Source organism: Perna viridis, chromosome 10 (assembly GCF_037379345.1).
Source record: "Perna viridis isolate PV_CMFRI_1.1 ecotype Kerala chromosome 10, ASM3737934v1, whole genome shotgun sequence".
Classification (NCBI taxonomy): domain Eukaryota; kingdom Metazoa; phylum Mollusca; class Bivalvia; order Mytilida; family Mytilidae; genus Perna; species Perna viridis.
This window is the reverse complement of record NC_142454.1, coordinates 21253162-21275270: the sequence shown is the minus strand read 5'-3', so window position 1 is coordinate 21275270 and position 22109 is coordinate 21253162. Positions and strand designations below refer to the sequence as shown.

The following is a 22109-nucleotide window of genomic DNA, read 5'->3' as shown; positions in this document are numbered from 1 at the left end:
TTTTGTATTTGTAGACTTATAGTTGAGATAAAGATCCGTAAAATCGTAGCTCACTTAAACTGACCCAATTCATAATTTTTAAGGACAAAGGGAATTAACACCCAAATACAACTTATCCAAAACATTGTGAACTCCCTTAAAAACCCAACAAACCTGCGAAAGAGGAAGTATATCAAAAACTAAATCAAGCAATTATGTAATGATAAGTTATGTTCGACTGCATTTTGTATAGTATCCAATCGTGCTGTACGTCTAATTGTATTAGACATGTTTACTTTTAAAACAAGATGTGAAATATGATCGAAATGGACACTATAAAAAGTCAAAATGCACGTATCTGGTTGATACTATAACGATATTTAGATACATGTAAATGAAGTGTCTTAAACATCGACATTTATTTTAACACTAAATACACATTTTTTAATCAAAGTAATATTTGTACGGGCATATCACAGGAGTATAGGAATGCAAAAATCTTGGCCTCCTTACGAAGAGGCATCAACAGACAAACAATTGATAAGTCAACAAGTGTGCAGAGCCACCTAATCCATCTAAACTGAAAATTCATTCTTGAATCTGTCTCAATAATGTGTTTTGCTAACTTCTGGATTTTCAAGTTATCTCTACACAAGATATCAGGACTGTAAACGATATTTACAAGCCCTTTATCAGATTCCAAAATAGTTTAGAAAAACAATGGAAAGTGTTAATTGACAGTTGCGATTTGCAAATCCATAGAAAAAGTTACTTGGTAATGTTAGATTCTCAAATCATGCACATCGCCATTATACATTACCCAAGATGCATGATCTCTCAATAGATAAGTCTTTTATCTTTCATACAAAAACCTTTTGCACTTAATCACATTCGAACTAGTCTCTATTTCATACGTCTCACTCTACTACACTCCCTTTAAAACTAAGTCTTGACACTCCTATTTCTGCACATATATCAACATTATACAGACTTGTAACCATAATATTATATTGACTTCCACAGATTCTTTAAACCAGTTTGTGTTAAAGTTTCAGATGAAGAAAAACGATCATTTCTTCTACTACCGTTTGGCAACAAAGGTATAGATGCAAATAATTTGGTTAACATCCTCCATCACAAAAATATTTTGAACGAAATTCCCTCATATTTCAAAAACAAATCAATACAGATTAGTTTATACTTCTTTACCCCACCTATTGCATCAACAAATTTTCAATTATTAAAGTCTATTGCAGGACCGATATTAAGGACTTTAAGGCTAAACCACTCGACTGTTCTTGTACTTACTCTTCATTCAAATATGATCATCCTGGTCACGGGATATTTAAACATAATCGACAACGAATCTCTCCGTAAGGTCCTTTCTAGATATTTTGCTACCACACTCTCCAAAGAAGAGATAGTGGAAAACATAAATATGTGCTATCTTCTTTTGCTTTCTCCACTAACGACGATGATTGTGATCTACCTTTTATGCACTGGGGTCCACAAAACTCCACACAAATAACGCTAGATAGCTAGATCTAAAAAAAAATGTAGCACTAAACTTATATACTCACTGCTGTCGAAGAGGGTCGCCAGTCCTACCACGACACTTATTACCCCGTAGTAGTATTAATTCAATGTGGGTTCTGAAAAATTCGAAAGATCTTCTGGAAACCCTCAATTCAAGATTATTATCAAGATACAATAACATTAAAACCAATGATTTTTCAATTCTTTATACTTCTATTCCCTATACCCAGTTAAAATCCTGACTTAGAAACACTAGTCATTGTTGTTAAAAAAAGAAGATAAAAATATTAAGTTCTTGGTAGAATTTCCTCATAATTTGTAAAAAAGACAATCCCAAATCATCCTCTAAATATAACGGAGAAGGTGTTTCAAAATGTTTGAATTTTTGATCCACAACATATATATATATATATATATATATATATATATATATATATATATATATATATATATATATATATAATTTTTAGCTGATCTGTACCAAATCACAGATCCGGGGTAGAAATAAGCAAAGATATTTTCAATGGCTTTATCAAAAATATATTTTAAAGTCAAGTGCAAAACCTGATATTGTTATAAATAATGTACCGATTTATAAACAAGTGTAATAGTAAGTGGACAATATATAATGCTTATGACAGCTCTTTGTCTAGAATATAAAGTGGTTAGTACTCAGCTATAGATTCATTTCCTAAATACCCGGTAAAAGATTAAAAAAAATATTGTTTTTCTTACGTGACATGCTTCACTATATTTTGAAAGACAAAACAATGGATTGAATATCAAATATAAATTGTCATCAAACTATTTAGTAAGAATAAAAACCAATTTTGTCATCAAATGTCCAATATTGTTAATTGTAACTAATTAAGTTTTTTTTTCATATTTGATGACACATTTTTTCGTAGGAACCAAAATAACTGCTTTGCTTTTAAAATGTTTTGACAAAAGCGGAAAATTATTTTTTCACTAAGATTTAATATATTTAAATAACTAATAGGTAATGTAAGTTTGCATGTCAAATGTCATAAAACTTGGTTGAAAGAAAGGCCTACAAAGAATTAACATTTTATCAATTTATTTGTAGCAGGTTGTAGTGAAACTTGACTTTGAAACACATTACTTTATGCCTGCTTTTATATTCAATACGACAAAACATTATTCAAGAGTTTGCAATAATTGGTAACTTCTTCTCGGTCTGAACATAGCAACTGAAGTTCAAAATGATACTTAGAGGGTTATCAGTGATTTTTGGGGTAATTGAACGACACACACATATAATGTAAACACATTTAAGTCTAGCTTGGTTTGACGCGATAAAGTGTACATATGCTGAAACAAGGAAATCAAGGAAATCGATACCTAAAAGAGGAAGAGGTATATCGTACAAATATTGTGATTCAAGTACTATTCCCTGTGAGAATCAGGCAATGGTTGGATCATGGAAACAAACATTTAAGTATTTCCGTGTTATTTTATTCATAAAAAATGTTGTCTGAAATACAGATAATGTTTTCATTATTTGTTAAGTGCTCATGATAACCGAGGAATGTATTACATGAAATGCATTGCATATTCGTCATCAAAGAGATATAACTTATTTTCTTTGAACTCATTTTTCTGCACTCTATGAAACCTCAAAGACGACGGAACTGTCAACTGAGGTTTTTGAGGCTTTACAATAGAATGATAGGGAAAATAAGTTATATCTCTTAGATGACGAATATGCAATGCATTTCATATAATACATTCCTCAGTTATCATGAACACTTAACAAAGTGTATTTTAAGAATGTCCCTTTATACACGATGTATAGTTCTGTGTATAATTCAGATAAATGTAATTTTACTTATAAAAACATTTGTGTGTCATACACAAATAAGCTAACGAACGACGAAAGTTATAAGTCTACCATATACCAGCAAATAATTCTCTGGTGTTTTTAAGATAAAAGGAAACAACAAGTGATTTTTGCGTTATTTTTGGTATTCATCAAGTCGTTCAGTGGGTCTTTAATTTGATTGTATCTTGTAATCGCCTATTAAATTATACCATATATGAACAAACAATTTAGGTAAATTAGCATTTTTTTGTCCGATATTATCGGAATGAAATGCAGTTTGATTTTACAATGCTATATGAGGTATTTACCTATTCATTTTTTATGACAATCGACTTCATGTTTACATGTATGTGTTATTTGCTGTGGATATATGAAGTATGTATTAACTATCAAGTAAAATACTGTTAACCATTGTATTTATTAATTTATCTGAAAATATCAAAAAGTGTAATAAGTAATAGGTATCACATTCTGTATTATGGACTGTTAAACAATATATGACTATAATTCATATATTTAGATTTAAACATATTTTTTGTATATGCATTACAAGTTAAAACCCTTTATTGTCTACCCTATATTGCATATCCTTTATCGTAGCTCTAGACATATATTGCATACCCTATATCACACCCCTTCACAGATCACACTTGAAGAATAGTTAAAATATATGATATAATGAACATAACATGTAAAAATTTGTAACATATGCAGTATCAACCCTTAGGAGTATCAGCTTGATACAGCATGTGATACAAATTTTGTCATGTAATATTGACTATACTTTATCAAGATGACCTTTGAAACCTGTTCTTATCTAACAGTTTAATACAGGTCACCAGGTACGCCCTACATTCAAAAGAAAACAAACCATCCATACCTGTTTATACGTTTTAAAATAACCAAGGTTATCCGATACAATCTAGTGTAGTCACTTGATAAATCTGTATGAGGAAGCAATACACTCAATAGCCAAAAGAGTAAGTTTTTAATGGTATTCCCTTTACATAGTGCATATTGATTGATAATTATGTCCACATTTCACGAGGCTACAGTTTATATAATGATAATAATAAAATGTGATGAAAGACTTTGTATTAGTATTCCTATTCATAAAGACATAGTTGCTTACGACAAAACATGATACATGTTAAAGTAACCACGGTATTGCAGAGTTAAAGTCCTTGTATGGGATAAACTTCCTACTTTCCCCATAGCCACTTGCCCCCTCCCCAATTTCCCATTGCCCCATACCCCATTCCCCATAGCCCCACCCCCATTGCCCCATCTCCCATTGCCCCATACCCTATTCCCTATAGCCCATTCCCCATTGCTCCATCCCCCATTAGGATGTAGACAGTTTTGTGCAATCAATATTGATTTTAGAATCTTGCCGGCGAGTTCGATAATTACCGAAATCACGCGATATTTACATTGTATGTATGTATTATCGCCATTCCAAGCTGCATGAGAAATAATCCTGCAAAATATTCTTAAAACTACAGATATATGTTTAAATGAATGAATTTGATTTCTAAAATTATTCTTAAAATTGTTAAAATTGTCCAGAAAAGACTTTTGTTGAATGTTGTTACAAAATGTATACATATATTTCAAACCCAACTTTGAAAATGAAATATTTTTGTTGCAAATAAAATGAGTGCGAACACTTAAAATTTCCTTAATGGTCCTATATCATTGTTTAAAATGTTAAAATTGTCGAAATAAGCATCATAAGTATGGCTTTGATACATTTATTTCAATCAAATTTCTCAAAAATGACATCTTTCTTCAGATTGTAAGGGGGCGAACAATTTATAATTTCAAAAATGGTCCCAAATTATTGTTGAAAATATTAAAAATGTCAATATTAGTATGCGGTCAATGGTTGGGACACTCATATTTTAGTCAAAAATATCCAACATGACATATATTTCCAAAGTGTGTGTGTGTGTGCGAACACTTTTACTATAATTATTAGTCTAAAAATATTGTACAGAAATGTAAAAAAATGTCTATATCATTATTATGTTGATGGCCGTGATACTTATATTTCAGACCAAATTCTTGAAAATGAGTTGTTTTTATTGCAACTTGAATAATTGCATACACTTGAAATATCCTTAATGGTCTTATATTATTATTTAAAATGTGAATATTGTCCAAAAACAAAGTATCACGTGTGTGGCTTTGACACATCTATTTCAATCAAATTTCTCAAAAATGACATCTTTCTTCAGATCGTAAGGGTGCGAACAATTTTAATTAAAAAAACGGTCCCAAATTATTGTTACAAATATTGAAAATGGCAATATTAGTATCCGGTTAGTGGTTGCGACACACATATTTCAGTCAAAAATATTCAAAATGACATATTCTTTCAAAATGTATGTATGCGAACACTTTTAATATTATTAGTTTAAATATATTGTAAAAAATGTAAAAATATCATATTATGTTGATGGCCGTGATACTTATATTTCAGACGAAATTCTAATATTTCTTGGTAAAGATTCCTCATATTTTGTAAGAACTTTTTCCAAAGCTTCTCCCAAATATACAGAGGAAGACGTTTACAAAATGCTCGAAATTTTAATCGACAACATATTTGACCAGTGTGGTGGACGTGTTTTTCAACAAACGATCCTTCAATCTCACTTTCCGCTATATATAGATGACGTATTATCTTTAAACAATCCTAATGTCGGGGATTTGAAAAATCGCATCTACCCAAAAGGACTTGAGATGAAAGATACTACAGACACAATGAAGTCAGCCTCATATCTTGACCTACACATAGAAATCGATGGTAAAGGAAAACTATTGACCAAACTTTACGACAAACGTGATGACTTTTAATTCGGAATTTTCAACTTTCCTTTCATCTGTGGCAACATCCCTTCGGCACCTGCGTTTGGAGTGTTCATATCACAACTCATACGTTATGCCAGAGCTTGCCGAAACTACGCAGACTTTTTGTATCGCGTTAGAACTCTAACAAATATGTTTCTGGAACAGGGTTATGTTACTACAAGATTGAAGTCATCACTACAGAAGTTTTATGGCCGTCATCATGAACTCGTGGATCGTTATCGTGTATCCATCTGCACAATGAAAACTGATTTATTCAACGGGTCATATTTTTCTTTTCGTCTTTTGTCTACTCCGGCCTTGACTTATTATGAGTAACTCGGTGGGTGGTTCTAGAAAAGCAGAGGACGCTTACCCTACCGGTGCACCTGGTCCGTGCTCCCAGTTTTTAGTGGAGTCCCAGTTGCTCATTTACTTTTGTGACTCTGTATGTATGATTTTAGTTACTTTATGTTCTTTGTTGTGTATGTCTGTTTTCCATGTCTGGTCTTTGTCCCTGTACATTCTTTTGATTACCGCTATAACATTGGTTCTCTTGATTACTCTTTTACAAATGAAATGTTTTCTGCAAATTGAATGATTGCATACACTTGAAATGTCCTTAATGATATTATATTCTTGTTTAAAATGTTACAATGTCAAAAAAGTATCACGTGATTGGCTTTGACATATTAATTTTAATCAAATTTCTCAAAAATGACATCTTTCTTCAGATTGTAAGGGTGCGAACAATTTTAAATTCAATAATGGTCTGAAATTCTTTTTATAAAATATTAAAAATCGCAAAATTATTATCCTTTGAAACGAATGCCATCTTTCTGCCAATTGAAAGGGGATCAGCATTTTATTAAATGTTCTTGTTATTATTGCTCAATGTGTAAAATTGATTTACGTTCAGAAATTGTGTAAGCGCGAACATTTTCAATCTATAAAGATCAGAAGTTAAATATTGTACAAATGTACTTCCGGTTATTATTTAGAAAAATGTCAATGAATAATGAACTGCGACACCTGTAATAATTAGAATATACTCTAAAACAAGTTTGTTTAAAAATAATTTTAATTGCTGTTACAGAATTACGATAGGTACATTGCTAGCGGAACTAGGCAGAACAATTTGTTTGATTGACCAATCAAAATAATTCCCTCGTCCCATTCCCATTGCCCTATACATTTACCCCATTCACAATGCCACATTCCCTATTGCCCCATTCCCCATTGCCCAATTCTCCATTGCCCCATTCCCCATTGCCCAATTCTCCATTGCCCCATCCCCTATTCACCATGTCCCATTGCCCATCCCCCATTCCCCATTCCCCATGCCCCGTTGCCCTATACCCCATAAAATGGGAAGTTAAACCCATACAGGTACTGTACTAATCTCTAATATACATGACAAATATGTTGTTGTGGAAGCAGACAAATCGCCAAACAACATTGTTTTGTCCGGAAAACGTATGACATCCAATGTTAATTATCAGAGGTAGACGTAGAAAATAATAGCAGTGATAAGATCTATACTGCAACTACACTCTCAAAAGAAGAGATAGTGGATAACCATAAATCTGGGCTACCTTTTTTGGTCTCTCTGCAGAAGAAGATGGTTGTGATTTACCGTCTTTGTACTGGATTCATAAACTCCACAAAAATCTTTACAAACACAATGTTACATAGGTGGATCTGCAAAATGTACCACCAAACCTCTTTCAAAACTTTTAACTTCTATACTCACAGCTTTCAAAGAGGGTTTGCAGTCCTAACACAACACTTGTTACTCCTACTGGCACTCATTGACCTAATTAAAACTTTCATTTGTTTCAAAATTAAATACCTCAGGACTTTAAGCACTCTGACAGAGAATCAATGTCTTCTTGTTCTCGTTTCATCCATTTTCTTGCGTCGTCCTCCACGGCATCCTTAATAACTTTAAAGTTATAATTCCAATTTATGGAGCGCGGTTCACGGTACTTGGGTCCTTCAGAAAGGATATCACGCAGAAATTCGTTTTCGACGATGGTTAAATCTCCCGTAACGACGTGACCAGAAGGACCATATTTGAGTGTTTGCCAGAACAGTCAGGTGGTTTAGCCTTTAAGTCCTCAATTTCGAGGTTCTGTAATAGCCTTTTATAAATAAACAAAATGGATGCAATGGTTGAAGTATAGGAATATATAATTGGTATGGATTTGTCTTTGAAATATGGGGGAATTTTGTTGTGAGGGAGGATGTTAGCCAAATTAATTGCATCTATACCTTTGTTGACAAACGGTAGTGGAAGAAATGATCGTTTTTCGTCATCTTGACTTCTCACACAAATTGGTTTAAAGAATCTGTGGAAACCAATATCCAAAATGATGGCAACAAGTCTGTATAATGATGAGGTAGGGTCAGCACCTGGAGTGTTAAGACTTGTTTTGTAAAGGGAGCGAGTAGAGTGTGAGGTATAGACTAGAGTTGGGTTCTAATGTGATGAAGTCCAAGAGAGTTTTGTATGAAAGGGAAGAGACCATCTATTGAGACATCGTGTAACTTAGGTGACGTAAAGTGGCGATGACCATGACTCCTTTCCCGTCTTGGAGCTTTGTCAAATAAAGTCATCACAGTTATGCTATTGTTATATAAGCTTGAAAGGTTTCCTATACTTATGCTGTAGTCATAGCAACCGTGAGATAATGCAGTACCTAATCTGCGTATCCAGGACTCCTCTTTCTCTACGATAGTTTTTACATAGAACGGGACTGTTCTTAGGATGGTATTTTTTTTTCTAAAATACGAACATTCATATAGAGGACTGAATGAACTTTTTGTTTAAAATGTTGATAAACTGTTCAGAATTTGGTGGTGTTTATTCCCGAACGATGACCGCACATTCTTTTGTTTAATTGTTGTTGTGTTTCACCCACATCTATAAGACAGCATTTTAACCCATATGTTAAGTTTGTTCATTCGCAACTTACGTCATCGTGAATTCATGTATTGAAGGTTTTGTTTGTAAGGGAACTAGAGAAGTAAGAGTCGGTTATAAGAATGTTGCATGTTTTGCAATTTTTAATACCGCATTTTGATATACATGTAGTACAATGTGGTTCGTCATCGTTGTAGTCAAATATACCAATTAAGGTGATGGAACATGTTCGATTATTTTGAAATAGTCAGAATGTTTGTACTGGAAAAGGAGGTCTGCAGACTGAACGTGTGATTGGGTACTTTTTGTTGGAGTGGTCGGGACACTATCCATACCTGATGTGAGCGTGCTGAGATTCCCATCTGGGGACACCACAGACTTACAAGACAACAATGTGTTCAATCTGCTGTCAGCTTCGGATATTTTGTATACTGGGCGACGTCCGACATTCCTCTTGTTAAAACCATAACTTTTTAAAATTGTATTACTGGGTTGATTATACCCTCGGGAACAAAATCCACCAGCCCACTGGTGTGAAAGTGTAATCAAGGGAACCAACGTAAAAGAGGTAATCAAAAGAATGTAATCCAGGGACAAAGACCAGACATGGAAAATAGCCATACACAACAAAAAACATAAAGTAATTAAAATCATTCATACGGAGTAACAGAAGCAAATAAGCAACCCGAACTCCACTAAAAACTGGGAGCATGGACCAGGTGCACCGGTAGGATAAGCGTCCGCTGCTTTTCTAAAAACAACCGCCGAGTTGCTCATATTAAGTCAAGCCGGGGTAGACAAAAGGCGAAAAGAAAAGTATGACACGTTGGGCAAATCAGTTTTCATGGCGCAGATGGATACAGCATAACGATCCAGGAGTTCATGATTACGACCATAAAACTTCTGTAGTGATGACTTGAATCGTTAAGCAACATAACCCTGCTCCAGAAACATATTTGTTAGAATTCTAGCGCGATACAAAAAATCTGCGTAGTCTCGGCAAGCTCTGGCTTAACGTATGAGTTGTGATATGAACACTTCATACGTAGGTGCTGAAAAGGATGTTGCCACAGATGACTGGAAAGTTCACAATTTTGAATGAAAAGCCATATCGTTTGTCATATAGCTTGGTCAATAGTTTTCCTTTACCATCGATTTCTAAGTGTAGGTTAAGCTATGAGGCTGACTTTACAGTATCTGTAGTATCCTTTATCTCAAGTTCTTTTGGGGGTAGATGCGATGTATCAAATCCTCGAAATTAGGATTGTTTCAAGATAATATGTCATCTATATAGCGGACACTGAGATTAAAGGATCTAGCTAAAGGATATTCTTTCTTTCGAATCAGGTCAGCTATAAAGTCAGCCTCATAAGACTGAAGGAATAGATCAGCAAGTAGAGGAGCACAATTTGTTCCCATTGCAATGCCGACCGTTTGTTATAAAACGTCCACCACACTGGACAAATATGTTGTCGATTAAAAATTCCGGCATTTTGTAAACATCTTATTCTATATATTTGGAAGATGATTTGGAATTGTTTCTTACAAAGTATGAGGAATCTCTACCAAGAACTATATATTTGTATATGAGTACATATGTAACGTAACAGATTTTTACAAAATATACATATATGATGTCTGTGTTGAGTTCTCCGATGAAGAATTAAGTTTCCTCTTACCATCCATCCATCGAGACTATGAAATAGGATAAAAAAAATCACAAGTGACCATGTCCCTGTGGTTTTGACATATCACCCTCATAATATTGCAATCCAGAATTAGCCATTGCGTGCAAATGCAAATTCATGTCAAACGTATTCCACGATTCGCTTCAGACTGCGTATAGAAATAGTAAGCGTCTTAAAGCGCACTCGACTACACCATTGGAATGTTATAAACCTCCAACCACAATATATTCCTTCCTACCAATCCCCATTTCACATTGTTGTTATCCTTATTTTCAAAGAGAATTCTGCATTCGCCATTTACATTATTATTATGAATATCAAGCTGAATTACATATTTTGAAAATAAACATTGAAATAGCTGTTTTCGTTTAATGTAATTAATTTTGCACACAATAAGTACTTGAAGAAACTTGTTTCTACATTCACCGCATACATACCCGCCATTCCCCGTCCCCATTCCATAACAACCAATCCCCCATCCCTCATACACCATAGAATGGAAATTTTTCACTATACAAGTAATTTGCGGGAATGCCACGAGACACTGTTTTGCAAGCTTCAAAGGCAGCGATCACGCATTTCGACATACAATATTATTTGGGAAACCAACGAATAAGAAATCGGTTTCACTTGTATCATTTAAAAAGTCATTTACGTTGTATAATGGTTTATATTGGATGGACTTATTGGAGGTTAGGTGATTGCTTTGTAGTGCGCATACAAAGTGTTACTAATGGATAGGTTGTCCAGTCAGTGTACATTTTCGAGAGACCAACAGCAGTGTTAATGACTTGAAAGAAACTATCCATCTGGAAATATTTTCAGATGAAAAACAGCAAAACCAGCGACATTATCTTGAAGAACAGATCATCAGGTTTTCCAGGACTCCCCATTCCCCTTGTATGAAAGTCAATAATCGCAAAATTGAGTTGTCATTGCATGGTTTTCACTTGTATTTTGTTTTTATAGTTGAAATGGTATTATGTTGATCTTGATCATGACACGTCTTCCCTACTAAGATAATTATATAAATGTCAATGAAGGTCACCTCGTCACATAATCTAAGTTGGCAGTGTTTTGTTTCATTCTCCAATAATAGTTCTTTTTACCTGTGGGATGGTTCTCCATGAAATGTCATAGATAAAACAAAACATGTATTCAGTAAGACAGCCAAAGGCTTAGACAATTAGAATCCGTGAATTCAAATTTTATGTATTATGGGTAGCATGTGATATTCTGGGATCAGATAAAATCTACTATCTACTTAGTTGCTAGGCTCTTCTGGGTAAAATTTAGAATAAGAAAGTTGACAGTCTCTTTAATTCCTAGATATTGGGTTGCGCATTCCACCATTGTATATTCCAACCTACTTTTTATTTTATCCTCTATATCGTCCGTTGGTTTCTTCGTACATAAAGCTTGGCACTCTTTTGAAGAATAGTTAAATGCATGTCTAATTTATAGCTGTCTATGAACCAAGATGATTGGCTCACACTAAGAATGTTTGCTAAATTAATTACAGAATTATCAGATCCATTTATCTATCAACTTGTAAACAACGATATTTACACAATTCTGAGATGATTTTAATGTTGATCTTGCACTACCAACTATGCAAGGTAAATACAGAATATTTGAACATTAGATTTTGGTACTGGCTTCAGGACAAAGTATCGCTGTTGCGGCCGTCAGTGCTAGCCTGGGATACCAAGTGAGACAGCTAGTATGAAAAACCAATTACCTAATATTGACCTTTTTTATGTATCAGGGCCAGTACACTGTGTCATGCATTACATGTATCGATCCGTGTACATCAACTAGAAATTGAGTATATATAACATTATGTGTGATTATTGATTCATTGTCTCACTATTAAAACTGTATACATGTACGAAAAAGCACAAACCAACCACACTCGTGTTAAAACTATAGTAGAGGACAATTTATTCACAGGTTGAAGAAAAGATCATTGAAGAATGGTTGACTTCGCAGATGTAGAAAAGTCTTCAGATTGGAGAGCATGTAGTGTTAATAACTTCGCAGATGTAGACAAGTCTTCAGATTCGAGAACACATAGTATTAATAACTAGTTAATTGATCTCAATATATATATTGCAAATATTAGAGCTTTCAAAACAGTCCATGGGCTGGGAGGGTCCACCGTTCATTCCCCGATGAATTTGTTTGAAGAACAGTGTTTGAAAAAAATAAAAAACAAAAAACAAAAAAAACAAAAAACAAAAAACAAAACAAAAAAAAACCAATTATACATGAAATGAAAGAATAAAAGCAATTCCGAAAATTCCACTTTTTATGAAAAACTCATTATTGTCACACTGAAACTGAAAAACTACGTACCTGAAATGAGAAGATATGTCCGATAAATCGATTATTAAAACAATACTGCAACTGTCTATGTGCCATAACATTAACAATTAAAATCATGATGAGGTATTTTTTTATGGGAAGGGGTGGCAATTTTTCTTCTTACTTGACTTGAAAAAGTTCAAATATTTATTCCCTAAGCTCGTCTGGAAGCCAAAGCACCATATCCATGTACTGTATCACACAAAACTTGTTTAATTTACAGTATTCTAAAAAAAATGGAAATAACGGGTGATAAAGTAGAAATTCATACAATTGCCGTCTTCACGATTTTACAGTAATTTTAACCCCAAAAAGAAAGTCTAAGCGTCTTAATTGATCAGATGTTCTGAATACATTATTATCTTAAGTATAAACAACTAAAATGTTAGTTTTACATTGTCAGTATGCTGTATATGGTAATTTGGTTTGATACTGAGACCAGTTTTTAACTTTTCATATTTTTTGAAAAGTTTTTCGTTGTTTATTTTTGTAGAGAATTACATTATCGATCACATGATACCAAATGTGAGACGTTTTGTATCAGCATTAACTTGTTGAATCGAATGTATATGACTTTTCACGAAAAAATCGAAAATTCCAACTGTCGTTTTTTTTGGAGATAAATTCTGACATCAAAAATCGATCGTCAAATTTTCATCAAAAGAGCTCAAGAAGTATTATATGTGATAATACTGAACAAAACATTCCAAAATAAGCCATTTTTTTTACTGAAGCTTGAATACTCCAGGGTTTTTGACATAGAACCATACGTCAATTTAAGCAACTTTTCGGTGGGGTACGGGTAATTTTTTTTTCATTTTATACCAAAGTCCTAAGTGTTACCGCAACTGTCTTGAAATCATTGTAAAGCGGAGACATTGGGCGTCATGATGATTTATATGTATGTCAGTTTACTTCGTCAAGTAGAGAGAAGTCCGAAGAATAAAAAAAACGTTAAAAAAAAAGATTTTTGCCTTAAAGCGGTATAAAAAGTAACCAACAAATACAAAAATGTTTCAGTTAACTTTTTGGCGACAAAAAAAAAAAAAAAAAAAAAAAAAAAAAATCGTAAATAGGCATTGTAAGGGTACATGAAAAATCACATTCTGGTTGATGAGTGGGGTGCACGGGGGTTATCTCAGCCTACGTACTTAAAGAATATCGCTTAATTTGTCAAGCGGTTAGAACTAAACAGCGTAAAACAAAATAGTAAATACTTCCAGAGTCTACCCAGTGGTATTCGATATGGAAGGTACTATAAAAAGTAATAAAATCTACGGTAACTGAACGATGACATTTCTTTTCTTCAAATTCAACCTAAAAAGTAAAATAACGACAACAAAGACATCAATAACAAATATCTCCCAAATGTTGACAGCGCAGAGAATCAACAGTGGGTTAAATCTAGTTTTATAACGCTTTAACTTTAATGCAACATAAACTTCAGCAACAAACAAATGCACCAAATAATTCATTAAAGTTTCTCAATGGAATAATTTGGACCTTGGACCTTGACCTGACTACTCGTGCAGAAAACTATACGGTAACGGTTGATAACCGCACATTCTTTTGTTACCTTTGTTCTGTATCTAATACACACAGCATACAGACAAAAAGAATGCTCAAACTTACTGAAAGCTAGTTCAGATCATATAAATGAAATCAAGTAAACACATTTAGCATACACTTTTGAATTAAATATATCTTAATTCAAAACTCTTTTTATCGTCTCGATCCCAGGCCGATTCACACCATAACCTTTAAGAATTAGTAGTCAATATTTCACAAAGCATATATAAAGATATATGTGGAAAAAGAGTGACGACTGCTTGAATAATGTGTCCGAGTGTGGTTATATGCTTGCCTGTGGGCTGTTGTTCCTGTGAGCAATCAAAATCAATTTCGTTTTAGTGTGTTTGACTAAACCAAACCAGGGTTTGTATGATTGATCATATGTTCTTGTCCTAAAATGCATGAAATGCATGCCATAGAACCACTAATAAATAAATCAATCAAAACATTTTAATAAAAGCATTCTTTACAAATTAGCGTTCCCTAAATATGGTTAGGTATTTCCTTCACATAATCTTTCCACGAATTTACCTAAGAAACAATAAACGATACAACAGAAAAAGGAACAGATATGTTGAAAATCAACGAATTAACCATCAAATAAACTTTATAAAATAGTAAATACTTACAGAGTTCACCAAAATGTCTCCAATAAGTGTAAACATAGCTTTAAGTATTCTCTTTAACGTCCCGACAATTTATCAAATTCACGCTAACAGAAAAAATGTCACTTCTTAAGAATAAACTAAAGAGGTCAGGTGTTAATCAATAAGACAAATTCTACAAGTAATTTACTGTCAATGAACTTTTATTCGTGGGTACTACTTTTCGTTTCGGGGAAAATTATCCGTTCGTAGATTTATGAATCGTGGCTTTGACATCTCTATCTTCCAAATGAATGAAAAATGTCCTTACCGTTGGGAACCAAAGCCTCAAAAACCACTAAAATTTGTACTCCGTACATGATAATACTTTCACGGTAAAGGAAAACCAAAAAGAACCGACTACTTAAAGTTGATGGATAGGATCGTTTTCTTTTCGATTTTATTTCGTACGTAACATCTGAAACACTAATTTGGTTTTGATCAGAGACCTAAATTATATGGAGATAAAATGGTAGATTAAGTCTGCATTATAAAATGCACAGCACAAATAATTATTCTACTACGAAAGGCTTAATTTGATAAAGTCAGGATATAAATTTTATAATTATTAGAATTCTATAAGAAATTATTAATACAAAAGGTCTTGCTTGCTAATTAAATAAAGTGATCAGTAATGTAATCTATCACAGCTGCATTTAAACTAATTATAATACATGATATTCGAGAATTGCTGATTTACATTGCTCCAATTGAAAAAAGAAAATCATAGAACTTGCGCAAAAATGGCAGTCATTGCATATAATTTATAACACTTTTGTAAAATTTATTTAAAAAAATTGGAGATATCCGATATCGCCTCAAAAAACGCATTTAATATCTTTCATCTGTTACACATGTTTTTGTTATAAAATGGAAAATGAAAAGATAAAAAAATATGTATCGGTTGATAATATATTTGATTACTAGATTTTTTTCTTGAAATGTCCTGCAAAATATTGAAAACCAAATTATCACCGACAATACATAGTTCTACCGCAAAACGCCACTTTTGAAAAGTTTACACAATTCCGATGGCAAAATGTTCACCCGTTAAACAATATTTTTCCTTTTTTTTTTGTCTGTTTTACATCAAATATAAATATTTGGTAAAACGGACGCTGCAATTTATTTTTTGAACCAAAATGGTATGAGATACGAGTAATGAAAAAAGTATGATATTCCACAAAATGTTAGATTCAATGAGAAGTAATTGATAACAATATATTGTGTATGGCTAAGAAGCCTAGCCAGGCGCTAGGGTGCTCTGTCCAGAAAGCAACTGTGTTGTGTGCCTCCACAGGTGGCTAAATGGAGTACCTCCAGCCTTGCAGGCAGCATACCGGGGTTGTCAGGATATATGTTAGTCAAACTGACTAATTTACCTAAAGAGGGTCCATATAGTAATACTAATTTAGCAATACCTGATGTAGAAAAACATTGTCTACTATACATGACAAATATGTTGTCGTACCGGTTGACAAAGCCCAAACCAACATTGAATTTGTCGGCAAAACGTTTTACAACCAATGTTTATTATTAGAGGTAGACGTAGAAAACAATAGCAGTGATAAGACCTATACTGCTACCACACTCTCAAAAGAGATTGTGGAAAACCATAAATCTGTGCTATCCTCTTTTGGTCTATCTACCAAAGACGATGATTGTGATTTATCGTCTATGTACTGGATTACTAAACGCCACAAGAATCCATACAAACATAGGCATGTATAGTTCTTGATAGAGATTCCTCATACTTTGTAAGATATAATTCCAAATCATCTTCCAGATATACAGAAGAGGATGTTTACAAAATGCCGGAATTTTTAATCGACAACATATTTGTCCAGTGTGGTGGACGCGTTTTTCAACAAACGTTCGGCATTCCAATGGACAAAATTATGCTCCTCTACTTGCTCACCTTCTCCTTTACTCTTATAAGGCTGATTTTATAGCTGACCTGATCCGAAAGAGAGTATCGTTTAGCTAGATCATTTAATCTCAGTTTCCGCTATATAGATGACGTATTCTCTTGAAACAATCCTAATGTTGGGGATTTGATTCATTGAATCTACCCCAAAGAACATGAGAAAAAAGATACTACAGACAGTGTGAAGTCAGCCTCATATCTCAACCTACACTTAGAAATCTACTGACTAAACTTTACGACAAACTTGTTTTTTCATTCAGAATTGTCCACTTTCCTTTCATTTGTGGCAATATCCATTCAGCACCTGCGTATCGAGTGTTCATATCACAACTCATATGTCATGCCAGATCTTGCAAAAATTACGCAGACTTTTTGTATCGCGCTAGAATTCTAACAAATCGATTTTGGGAACAGGGTTATGTTGCTACAAGACTGAAGTCATCACTACAGAAGTTTTATGGTCCACATCATGAATTCTTGTATCATTACGTTGTATCTATCTGCGCTATGAAAACTGATTTGTTCAACGTGTAATAGTTTTCCTTTCCTATTTCGTCTCTCCCGGACTTGACATATTATGAGCAACTCGGCGGGTGTTTCTAGAAAAGCAGAGGACACTTACCCTTCCGGTGCACCTGGTCCATGTTACCAGTTTAAGTGGAGTCCGAGTTGCTCCTTTGCTTTTGTTACTTCGTATGTATGATTTTAGTTACTTTATGTTCTTTGTTGTGCATGTCTTGTCTGTTTTCCATGTCTGGTTTTTGTCCCTGGATTAAATTCTCTTTTCACCTCTTTAACCTTGGTTCCCTTGATTACACTTTCACACCACTGGTCCGATACCGCTGCTGGTTAATTTTGTTCCCGAGGGTATCAACAACCCAGTAATACAATTTTAAAATTTATGGTTTTAACAAGAGGAATGAAGGAATAACTGGCTCGGACGTCGCCCAGTATAAAAAGGTCCGAACCTGACAGCAGATGGGACACACTGTTGTCTTGTAAGACTGTGGTGTTCCACATCTGGTATGGATAGTGCCCCCACCATCCTTGGTTCCCGTGATAACTTTTTAAATGCATTAATCATTTGTGCATAATTCGAACAGAGAGCACATTGCACATGCTTATTTTTATTTTATCAATAGGAAGGACAGTTAGTACAATTTCTAACTGGGATGAACATATAAATCTACAGACGGTGATGAACAAGTCAATGGAAAAAGGTGTGTCTTTTGGGAAAAGTTGTAACCTACCAACTCTGATGACCTACGCGCGCTACTCCATTGTTGTTGGTATACAGATATCTAACTGGACGATATATTCATTGACTGATCCTCATTGTGTCCATTTTACTGGGTATATTTCTACCGCTGCAATACCCATTGATCCGAGTAAACAAGAAGTATTGGTGAGTATTTGGAATGTTGTTCAAAATAAGAGCTGAAACCATCTGAAAAATATACTGTGAGTATCCATTAACATGTTTACTTCCAACTTTTTTGTATGTCATAGCTGTATAAATACATATTTGTTTATTTTTTGTAGTTTTTTGTTGTTGCTTTTTTTGTTCGTTTGTTTGTTTGTTTATTCATTTATTTTTTTTGCATTATTTATAAATCCATTAAAAAATAATCAGATTGAGTCGTGTTATAAATGATTTTTGATATTTTAACTTTCAGTCCTGGGTTATAAGTTTGTTTATTCTCTTGTTTATAAATATGTTTAATTTGTTAAAATGTGATTATTTAGAGTTGATAATGAAACAAAATGCAAAGATATACATATGACAAACGCAATAGAACAAGTTGTTTGATTTTTAATTGCGCCAATTATTGTGGCTACAAGAATTGATTTTTTTTAATAATAATTCTCTTGTAAGACCTTTTGAGTGATATTTAGATATAAATTTATAAATCAGTAACAGTATCATATCATCAAGTCAAGGATAAGCGACATCCTATCTTACATGCATTTTTTATGCCACTACTGAAGTAAAAAAAAGCAAAGGACACACCATTAAAGTTAGCCATTATTCATTGATATTTTTAAATAGATTGCACATAAACGAAAATTTACATTAACGGGTTCGAGTGGTTTGGCATCGTGGTTGATTGACGAACACCATCGACGATTATTGGTAGCGTGGTCTTCGCCATATTTTGGATGCAACAAATTAGCAATTGGGATTACGAAAAAAGGCATTTCGGAGCATGATGATAAATGGTACAGTACAATCATGGCACAAAGAAATGATGAAAATCTTCTCTATAGTTTTCATGCTTACAAAAACAGCAGTCAAGAAATTGTTGTTAAGGATACATCTGACAGTTCCAAGTTGGAAATAAAAGGTTCTATGGGCACGAGCAGTAAGCCCGAAGTACACATAGTTTTCAGACCTTATTTGAAAAAAGATCTTTCTTTGCATTTTAAACAATAGTTTGTTTGGAAAATCCAGGTTTGTTATTAACAGAAATTTAAAAGAGTTCGACAGGAAAATAGACAGGAGTACTTTTTTTAAGCTCACAGGTGCTCGAGACGTATGAATAAAAAATTAAAAGGTTTTTCTGTTATTTTTCATTGGCTACAACTAATTTCAGGTTACTTTAAACTACGAAAGTGGTTCAAATTTGCGAAACTACTAATCAAATACACAAACCAGCGGTCATTCGAACTTATATACGTGTTTGGGCTGGGACAACCGCCTTAAACTCTCGTCACTCGCCAACTAAAATTTGATTTTCAGTTTTTCTTATACCTCCGATTTACGAATAATTTTGTCGAAAACAAATATAAACCGAAACATTTTTGTATTTGCATTAATTATACCTCGATGGGGCAAAACATCAATTACTTATGCTTTTTTATTCTACTTTCTGCAAAACGAAGTAAATTGGCAAATATGTTTCACCGGGAAGTAAAATATCACAGCTTCAAAAAAAAAATTAAAAAAGGAAATTTTCAGAATTTCAGATTTTCCTCTATATTAACCATTTTTACCATAACTGTCTAAATACCGTAGTTCATGCACGTTTGTGCATAGAATAGTACATAAACATGATACATGTACTTTAGCTATCAAATGAGCCCAAGTAAAATAGACATTTGAACCTTTACGATTCCAACCAGATTTTCTTCTATGTCACAAGCAATGGATATTCTTTCAAACAACTGTACTTTTAACAAGTACTTTTTTTTCAAACACATTTATGTAGCATATTAGCCTTCTAATGAGCAAAAGGGTACTTATGCATTTCTGCTCATTAGAAAAGAAAAAGTAAAGATGCTACAAAAATGCAGTGAAGTATATCAAAACTTGTATATGTACAAATAATGCTAAGTAAATGATTTATTTAGGCCTTATATCTATATAACTATATGACGTAGGCGCTAGAACAATTGAGTCGGAAAATATATCTGATTTGCGACTCAGTTGGATACAAACTTGGTCTTGTATTGAAAAGGAACCCAAGAGTATGATTGGGGACTAATTGATTCGGTAATGTGAGATATAAAGGTACCTGAAAATTATGATGAAGTAGATGAGTGGTGGAGGTGCACCGAGTACCTACCAGTCCATGAACTCAAAATGGTTCTAACCTGAACTAGAAAACGAAAGTAGAGTTACACCAGCAAAAATGAAAACATCTTGATTCCCGTAGGATATGAAATGACTGTGGTATACGTCACTTTCATAATTTATCAGCCCTCAAAAATATGACAATCAACTTAGTAATTAAATATAACCTCGTGTTGACGTATTATAATGACGACTTCATACATTGCACAATAGTTTGTTGTATTACTGAGTGACTTTTTCTCTCAAATAATACATGAATTTCAATGTTTGTTACTAACGGACGGAACGTCTCGAGAATTCGTTCCTAAGGTATGGCAATTAATGGAAGACATGATGTTATTACGTAGGTTGACTTTTATGTACTTGATGATGAAAAATCAAATTGAATTGTGCATTAAAAGTAATTATTGTTTTTATGCAACTAAATTGCAATCAAGTCAGAATTTAATCAAATTCTTACATGTTCAAAACGCGGTCTAGTCACCAGAATTCGTTCGTAAGATATAGAAATTAATTAAAGGCATGATGTCCTTTCTTTGTTTGGTTGACCTTTATGCAGTTCTTAACGATTAAAAGGCGATAGAATTGTGAATTAAAATCAACCAATGTTTTCATACAACAAAGTTGCAATCAAGTCAGAATTGAAAATATTCTTACATGTCTAAAACACAGTCTATATATTGAAATATGTACTTACAGGCGAGAGCATATGCTGTTGTCTATATATACCTGTTATTTCTGCATAATTGTTTTTTTAGAGGATTCATAAATTTCTTATGGTCAATACATTAATATATGTTTATCTTGTGATAATATGATTTCTAGAAATTCACTAGAATTAGAGGGCGTTCACGCAAAAACCCGTCAGTAGTAGCACGTGACAAATTCTGTTTTAAAAATCAATTATTTTATATCGCAAATACATGCATTCTCAAATTTTAATGTTTTTTTTTAATTACCTGCAATGGTTAGAGAGAAATATATTAAATAGTCATATAAAGGGAGATAACTCTTTCATTTTGTGCAAAATTTGGTTGCATTCCAAGGGAACTGCAAACAATTCTGAGCCATCCATTGTCGATTTAAAAAAAATTGTACTATTGGACATATACATTATACAAACATTACATTAGAACAAAACATTTCGTGGGATAACATTTACCTTGTGCCATCAATACAGTAGGGATTGCTGGTTTCGAAATT

The 22109-nt window shown here is 33.4% G+C and overlaps 1 protein-coding gene across 1 annotated transcript; it reads left to right on the top strand.

Annotated features, from left to right (window-relative positions):
* Positions 1–3152: 3152 nt before the first annotated feature.
* On the top strand, positions 3153–19890 carry LOC148604930 (tereporin-Ca1-like). The gene is made up of 4 exons (XM_088550196.1): positions 3153–4338; positions 12776–12898; positions 18475–18737; positions 19383–19890. The coding sequence occupies exons 2-4, from the start codon at positions 12799–12801 to the stop codon at positions 19764–19766; spliced, it is 747 nt and encodes a 248-aa protein (XP_088406322.1). The 5' UTR covers positions 3153–4338; positions 12776–12798; the 3' UTR covers positions 19767–19890.
* Positions 19891–22109: the final 2219 nt, after the last annotated feature.

Bases quoted from the DNA above. Each gene is read 5' to 3' on its own strand.
- LOC148604930 (XM_088550196.1), top strand. From the start codon at position 12,799: ATGGTTGACTTCGCAGATGTAGAAAAGTCTTCAGATTGGAGAGCATGT. The intron at 12,899-18,474 runs GTATTAATAACT...TTTTATCAATAG, and splicing joins TTCAGATTCGAGAACACATA to GAAGGACAGTTAGTACAATT. The intron at 18,738-19,382 runs GTGAGTATTTGG...ATTTTTAAATAG, and splicing joins CGAGTAAACAAGAAGTATTG to ATTGCACATAAACGAAAATT.